Source organism: Apodemus sylvaticus, chromosome 5 (assembly GCF_947179515.1).
Source record: "Apodemus sylvaticus chromosome 5, mApoSyl1.1, whole genome shotgun sequence".
NCBI classification, from domain to species: domain Eukaryota; kingdom Metazoa; phylum Chordata; class Mammalia; order Rodentia; family Muridae; genus Apodemus; species Apodemus sylvaticus.
In genome coordinates, this window is record NC_067476.1 from 68,985,370 (window position 1) to 68,993,910 (window position 8,541).

At 36.4% G+C, this 8,541-nt stretch overlaps 1 protein-coding gene across 1 annotated transcript; it reads right to left on the reverse strand.

The window, feature by feature from the left end:
• Window positions 1-5,949: 5,949 nt before the first annotated feature.
• Window positions 5,950-6,891, reverse strand: LOC127684328 (olfactory receptor 5D18-like). The gene has a single exon (XM_052181275.1). It carries the CDS (start codon window positions 6,889-6,891, stop codon window positions 5,950-5,952), a length of 942 nt encoding a protein of 313 aa, XP_052037235.1.
• Window positions 6,892-8,541: the final 1,650 nt, after the last annotated feature.

The window sequence follows — 8,541 nt, forward strand, 5'->3', positions numbered from 1 at the left end:
CTCTTCCCCTGTCCTCCCTCCCACCCCTTCCCAGTTCCCCGTTCTGGTTTTGCCAAATACTGTTTCACTGAGTCTTTCCAGAACCAGGGACCACTCCTGCTTTCTTCTTGTATCTCATTTGATGTGTGGATTATGTTTTGGGTATTCCAGTTTTCTAGGTTAATAACCACTTATTAGTGAGTGCATACCATGATTCACCTTTTGAGTCTGGGTTACCTCACTTAGTATGATGTTCTCTAGCTCCATCCATTTGCCTAAGAATTTCATGAATTCATTGTTTCTAATGGCTGAATAGTACTCCATTGTGTAGATATACCACATTTTTTGCATCCACTCTTCTGTTGAGGGATACCTGGGTTCTTTCCAGCATCTGGCAATTATAAATAGGGCTGCTATGAACATAGTAGAGCATGTATCCTTATTACATGGTGGGGAATCCTCTGGATATATGCCCAGGAGTGGTATAGCAGGATCTTCTGGAAGTGAGGTGCCCAGTTTTCGGAGGAACCGCCAGACTGCTTTCCAGAGTGGTTGTACCAATTTGCAACCCCACCAGCAGTGGAGGAGTGTTCCTCTTTCTCCGCACCCTCTCCAAAACCTGCTGTCTCCTGAATTTTTAATCTTAGCCATTCTGACTGGTGTAAGATGAAATCTTAGGGTTGTTTTGATTTGCATTTCCCTAATGACTAATGAAGTTGAGCATTTTTTAAGATGCTTCTCCGCCATCCGAAGTTCTTCAGGTGAGAATTCTTTGTTTAACTCTGTACCCCATTTTTTAATAGGGTTGTTCGGTTTTCTGGAGTCTAACTTCTTCAGTTCTTTATATATATTGGATATTAGCCCTCTATCTGATGTAGGATTGGTGAAGATCTTTTCCCAATTTGTTGGTTGCTGATCTGTCCTCTTGATGGTGTCCTTTGCCTTACAGAAACTCTGTAACCTTATGAGGTCCCATTTGTCAATTCTTGCTCTTAGAGCATACGCTATTGGTGTTCTGTTCAGAAACTTTCTCCCTGTACCGATGTCCTCAAGGGTCTTCCCCAGTTTCTTTTCTATTAGCTTCAGAGTGTCTGGCTTTATGTGGAGGTCCTTGATCCATTTGGATTTGAGCTTAGTACAAGGAGACAAGGATGGATCAATTCGCATTCTTCTGCATGCTGACCTCCAGTTGAACCAGCACCATTTGTTGAAAAGGCTATTTTTTTCCATTGGATGTTTTCAGCCTCTTTGTCGAGGATCAAGTGGCCATAGGTGTGTGGGTTCATTTCTGGATCTTCAATCCTGTTCCATTGATCCTCCTGCCTGTCACTGTACCAATACCATGCAGTTTTTAACACTATTGCTCTGTAGTATTGCTTGAGGTCAGGGATACTGATTCCCCCAGATTTTCTTTTGTTGTTGAGAATAGTTTTAGCTATCCTGGTTTTTTTGTTGTTCCAAATGAATTTGATAATTGCTCTTTCTAACTCTGTGAAGAATTGAGTTGGGATTTTGATGGGTATTGCATTGAATCTGTATAGTGCTTTAGGCAAAATGGCCATTTTAACTATATTGATTCTACCGGTTCATGAGCATGGGAGGTTTTCCAATTTTTTGAGGTCTTCTTCCATTTCCTTCTTCAGAGTCTTGAAGTTCTTGTCATATAGATCTTTCACATGTTTGGTAAGAGTCACCCCAAGATACTTTATACTGTTTGTGGCTATTGTGAAGGGGGTCATTTCCCTAATTTCTTTCTCAGCCTGCTTATCCTTTGAGTATAGGAAGGCCACTGATTTGCTTGAGTTGATTTTATAACCTGCCACTTTGCTGAAGTTGTTTATCAGCTGTAGGAGCTCTCTAGTGGAGTTTTTTGGGTCACTTAGGTAGACTATCATGTCGTCTGCAAATAATGATAGTTTGACTTCCTCCTTTCCAATTTGTATCCCTTTGACCTCCTTATGTTGTCTAATTGCCCGGCTAGTACCTCAAGTACAGTATTGAAAAGATAAGGAGAAAGGGGGCAGCCTTGTCTGGTCCCTGATTTCAGTGGGATTGCTTCAAGTTTTTCTCCATTTAGTTTGATGCTGGCTACCGGTTTGCTGTATATTGCTTTTACTATGTTTAGGTATGGGCCTTGAATTCCTGTTCTCTCCAAGACTTTAAGCATGAAAGGATGCTGAATTTTGTCAAATGCTTTTTCAGCATCCAATGAAATGACCATGTGGTTTTGTTCTTTGTGTTTGTTTATGTAGTGGATTGTATTGATGGATTTCTGTATATTGAACCAACCCTGCATTCCCAGGATAAAGCCTACTTGATCATGGTGGATGATCGTTTTGATGTGTTCTTGGATTCGGTTGGCAAGAATTTTATTGAGTATTTTTGCATCGATGTTCATAAGGGAAATTGGTCTGAAGTTCTCTTTCTTTGTTGGATCTTTGTGTGGCTTTGGTATCAGCGTAATTGTGGCTTCGTAGAAGGAATTGGGTAGTGTTCCTTCTGTTTCTGTTTTGTGGAATAGTTTGAAGAGTATTGGTGTTAACTCTTTTTTGAAGGTCTGGTAGAATTCTGCGCTGAAACCATCTGGTCCTGTGCTTTTTTTTGGTTGGAAGACTTTCTATGACTCCTTCTATTTCTTTAGGCTTTATGGGACTGTTCAGGTGGTCTAGTTGGTCCTGATTTAATTTTGGTATTTGGTATCTGTCAAGGAAATTGTCCATTTCCTCCCGATTCTCCAGTTGTTGAGTACAGGCTCTTGTAGTAGGATCTGATGATTTTTTGGATTTCCTCAGTTTCCGTTGTTATGTCTCCCTTTTCATTTCTAAGTTTGTTAATTTGGATACTTTCTCTTTGCCCTTTGGTCAGTCTGGCTAAGGGTTTATCTATCTTGTTGATTTTCTCAAAGAACCAGCTCCTGGTTTTGTTGATTTTTTGTATGGTTCTCTTTGTTTCTACTTGATTGATTTCGGCCCTGAGTTTGATGATTTCCTGCCTTCTACTCCTCCTGGGTGAAATAGCTTCTTTTTGTTCTAGGGCTTTCAGGTGTGTCATTAAGTTGGTAATGTATGCTCTCTCCATTTTCTTTTTGGAGGCACTCAGGGCTATGAGTTTTCCTCTTAGCACTGCTTTCATTGTGTCCCATAGATTTGGGTATGTTGTGTTTTCATTTTCATTGTGTTCTAAAAAGTCTTTAATTTCTTTCTTTATTTCTTCCTTGACCAAGGTATCATTGAGTAGAGTATTGTTCAATTTCCACGTGTATGTGGGTTTTCTGTTGTTTCTGTTGCTATTGAAGACCATTTTTGATCTTAGCCATTCTGACTGGTGTGAGGTGAAATCTTAGTGTTGTTTTGATTTGCATTTCCCTGATGACTACGTTGAACATTTCTTTAGGTGCTTCTCAGCCATTCAATATTCCTCAGGTGAAAATTCTTTCTTTAGCTCCGTACCCTATGTTTTAAGGGTGTTATTTGTTACTCTGAAGTCTACCATCTTGAGTTCTTTGTATATCTTGGATATAAGCCCTCTGTCAGATGTAGTCTTGGTAAAGATCTTTTCCCAATTTGTTGGTTGCCGTTTTTGTCCTTTTGACAATGTCCTTTGCCTTACAGAAACTTTGCAATTATATGAGGTCCCATTTGTCAATTCTTTGTCTTAGAGCATATGCTATTGGTGTTCTGTTGAGGAAATTTTTCCCTGTGCCCATGTCCTCAAGGTTATTCCCCAGTTTCTTTTCTACTAGTTCTAGTGTGTCTGGTTTTATGTGGAAGTCCTTGATCCACTTGTACTTGAGCTTAGTACAAGGAGATGACAATGGATCAATTTGCATTCTTTTGCATGCTGACCTCTAGTTGAACCAGCACCATTTGTTAAAAAGGCTATCTTTTTGCCACTGGATGGTTGTAGCTCCCTTGTCAAAGATCAAGTGACCATAATTCTGTGGATTCATTTCCTGGTCTTCAATTCTAGTCCACTGATCTACCTGCCTGTCACTGTACCAATTCCATGCAATTTTTAACACAATTGCTCTGTAGTACTGCTTGAGGTTGGGGATAGTGATTCCCCCAGAAGTTCTCTTACTGTTCAGGATAGTTTTAGCTTTAGCTATACTGTTCTTTGTGTTTGTTTGGTTTGATTTTTTTTTTTTGTTATTCCAGATCAATTTGAGAATTGCTTTTTCTTACTCTATGTAGAATTGAGTTGGAATTTTGATGGGGATTGCATTGAATCTATAGATTGCTTTTGGCAACATGGCCATTTTTACTGTATTAATCCTGCCAATCCAAGAGCCTGGAAGATTTTTCCATCTACTGAGGTCTTCTTCGATTTCATTCTTGAAAGACTTGAAGTTCCTGCTATATAGATATTTCACTTGTTTGCTTAGAGTCACACCAATACAGTTTATATTGTTTGTGGCTATTGTAAAGGGTGTCATTTACCTAATTTCTTTCTCAGCATGTTTATCCTTTGAGTATAGGGCGACTACTGATTTGCCTGAGTTTATTTTATAATAAGCCACATTGCTGAAGTTTTTTATCAGCTATAGGAGTTCTCTGGTGAAGTTTTTTGGGTCCCTTAAGTATACTATCATATCATCTGCAAATAGTGATAGTTTGGATTCTTCCTTTCCATTTTGTATCCCTTTGATGTCCCTTTGTTTTCTAATTGCTCTGGCTACAACTTCAAGTATATATTTAATAAACATGAAGTATCTTCATCACTGAAAATCCCAAGCCAGTGCAGGTGAGGACTCATGAAAGCTGCAACCCTAACACTCTGAATAACTAGCTAGTAGCTCACTCTACAGGATCAACGATATACTCAATGGCTTTTCACAGTCTCCTGTCCAAACAATTGTTTACTTTTTTCTATATTGTTTCCTGAAGGGGTCTTCCAGAAACCAAGTCCCTTCTTTTAAAAGTATATAGCTTTTTATGTACTCAAGTCTCAAGAGTCTCAAGAGTCTCTCCTTTCATCTTGAAAACAATATGTCCAATCAAAACAAACACTATCCCATTTCAGAAGCTGTTCTTTTGATTATTTCCTTTATTATTTAGAGGAGGTACTGTGTGAGTTATTGCAAATATGACAAGGACATTAAGGCCTTGTACTCACAGTAGCTATAGTTACTTGCATAAGAACCATGGAAGGGCAAACTAACATTAAAACATGGATGTGTTAGGGGCACATGAAGTCTCCTAAGTGACAAGCTATTAGAGACCAATGGCTTCTGGGAGAGGAAGAGTCATTTCAAGACTATGAAGGTTGGATGGTTCTCTTCCATGACAGTATATAGGTATTGATTTGGCTTAATAATCTTTAAAAAAGGAGGGGAAGAATTAAGTTTTGAGAGTGATGTTTTGGAGTACCTTAGGGGAAGTGAGAGGTAAGCCTTGGAGTGTATGTGATCAAATTGACTGCATACTTCTATGAAATTCTCAGTGAGGAATTAAAAAATATTTTTGAAAAAGTAATGCTTTGCCATACATAGGAAATAAATTGATGAAACCTTTTTAAAATTATTTTTCATTTTTGAAATATCTGTACAGAATATAAGATGTAACCTATTGGTCCATTTATATATCAGATAAATCATATATATATCATCTAAAATTTCAATTACTTCACAATGAGTGAATTAAATATCTTTATAGTTTTTCTAAGATCTGTAATATTTTATTATTAATTTTCTTCATAAAGAGTGAGGTAACAATCAAAAAATAAAAAATTCTTGACCAATATGTTATTAAATAACATAAATCTATAATACCATAAACTTAAATCTATAATACTAAAACAACATAATACTTGAATTTTTCATAAAATAAAAGACAAGTTTATTCCATTTCAATCAAGCTCAATTTCAACTCTGTTGTGCAATATGAAGTATATTAATTTTAATCCAATCTATTAGATCAACATTTATAAACACATTTCACATAAAGGACAAATGCAAATGACATAATATAGTTAAGAAGAATAAACTTTAGTACCTATTATTTTTTTTACTGTGTCCTTGACATCCTTATTTCTCAGACTGTAGATGAGGGGATTCAGCATGGGGATCACCACTGTGTAAAACACAGAGGCAACTTTTACAGTGTGCCTGGAATTCTTCGAGTTAGGTACACAGTATAGGAATAGGATTGTGCCATGGAAGATGGTTATGGCTGTCAGATGGGAAGCACAAGTGGAGAAGGCTTTGCGGCGTCCACTGGCTGAGTGCATTTTCAGAATGGTAACAACAATGAGCACATAAGACAAGAGAATGATAAGGAGTGTGCTAATCTCATTAAAAGTAGCAAAAATAAAAAGCAGCAGTTGATTGACAGATGTGTCAGAGCATGAAAGTGAAAGGAGAGAGGAGAACTCACAGAAAAAGTGGTTGATTATGTTGAAACCATAAAAAGATAGATTCAAAGCAGAGCAAGTCAGTATTAATGAGCATACTACCCCCCAAGCATAGGATGCCAATACCAACATGGCACAGAGCCTCTGGGACATGGCCACTGTGTAGAGTAGAGGGTTGCGGATGGCCACAAACCTGTCATAAGCCATCACTCCTAATAGAAAAGATTCAGTTACCACAAAAGTACAGAAAAAAAAGAATTGCACCAAGCATCCTACAAATGATATGGATCTGTCCATTACAACTAGATTTACTAGCATCTTGGGAGCAACAATGGAGGAATAACAAAAATCCACAAAGGAAAGGTGGCTGAGGAAGAAGTACATGGGGATGTGCAGTTTGGGATTAATTCTGATTATGACAATCATGCCAATATTTCCTACCACAGTGATGCTGTAGATAGTGAGAAATATCAGAAAGAGGGGGACTTTCAATTCCGGATAATCTGAGAAGCCCAAGAGTGCGAATACTGCCCTGCTGGTATTTCCATCTGACAGAGCCATGACTCCTGTTTGTATCAATCTAGACGACCTAAAAGTAAACATAGACTGTGAAGACATGTCCAGCTTGTTCCATGCTCTTCGTAAAGATTGGAGGGTAAAGCAAATATCTTTAAAAGGTAGCGAGTGTACTTATAATGAAATGTAGATATTGTGCATAATATAAAACATGGATACTATAAAAATTTGTAAAATTAAAATGAAATATTGAACAAAATTATTGCCTCATACAAAAGATATTCATCATAATGAAAGTAGATTAAGAGATATGGATGGATTTAGGCTATTTCAATTGAATTATTTCCATACAAATTTTAGTGATATTGAATTATTTTAAGTTCACAGATGATAACAGAATGACTGGGTATATCATTGTTATCAGTAATAAAAGACAAGGGGTATACAAAATATCTAAGATATGTATGCCATGTTAGAATATTTGAAGTAAATAGCATCACTGGCTATATCATCCTTGTTATCAGTAATAAAAACTAAGGAGTGTATGAAAGAACGTGTATCCCATGTTCCAATATTTGAAGTACCAACAGTTCTAATATCTCAACTTGAATGGTTGTCTAAGATGAGTTTATTTTCTTAGTATTGGATGTGTTTATCTCACCCTTCATTTTACTCTCTTTGGTTCACTTTTTCCATGTGTCTCCATATTCTCTTTAACTTGTCCCCTAGTCCATTTATTTAATCCTTTTAATGCCTTATCTATGATATACAAGGATTATTATTTTTGTTTAGTAATGAAACATGAAAATCATGTTTCAAACATTTGATGATAAAACTAACATTGAATGCAAAATAATCTTTGTATTTCACATCATCATGAAAAACAGGGTTCATGCTGGACAGTGCATACACTGCTTTCTCTATTACCTTTCAGTGTTATTTTTGGTCACACAATTGTTTCTAGACAAGCCCCTAAGATTATAGGCAAGGATAAGGCAATTGGTGGCCATGCTTCTAAATACGTTATTTTTCCATTGAAGACAATGCATTTTAATAACAAAGTTGTACTCAATATGTTGCTGGTTGTTTTTTATTTTACGAAACAATTTCTTTCTTCAGGGTTTTAAAGTTTTTATTTATTTTTTTAATCATACAAGTTTTTCACATGTTGGTTAGATTATCTGAGATATATTAATTGAAGCTACTGTAAAAGGTGTTATTTCCTGATATCTTTCTCAATCTATTTGTATATAAAAGGACTACTGGTTTTTTAAATTTTGTGACTAGCTATTGTACTAAAAGGGTATATCAGCTGTAGGAGTTTCCCAACACAATGTTTTAGGTCACTTTATGCATACTATCATTATCATATGCAAATAAAGATACTTTACTTCTTCCTCTTCTATTTGTAATGTATTGGTCTTACCTGGTTGTCTAATTCTTCTAGATAAGGCTTTACTATATTAAATAGGCATGGAGAGATTTGACAACTATGACTTGCTCCTGATTTTAGAAGAATTGCTTTTAGTTTTCCTAAATTTAAATTGATGTCAGCTATGGGCTTAATGTAAATTGTCTTTATTATGCTCAGAAATGTCCTCTGTATTCCTTAAGTCTCAACCACCTTTATTATGAAGGGAAATAGGATTCTGTCTAAGACATTTACTGCATCTAATATGAAAAATAAAATGGTAG

Excerpts from the sequence above, each read along its gene's own strand:
- LOC127684328 (XM_052181275.1), bottom strand. The coding sequence starts at position 6,891 with ATGGCTCTGTCAGATGGAAATACCAGCAGGGCAGTATTCGCACTCTTG.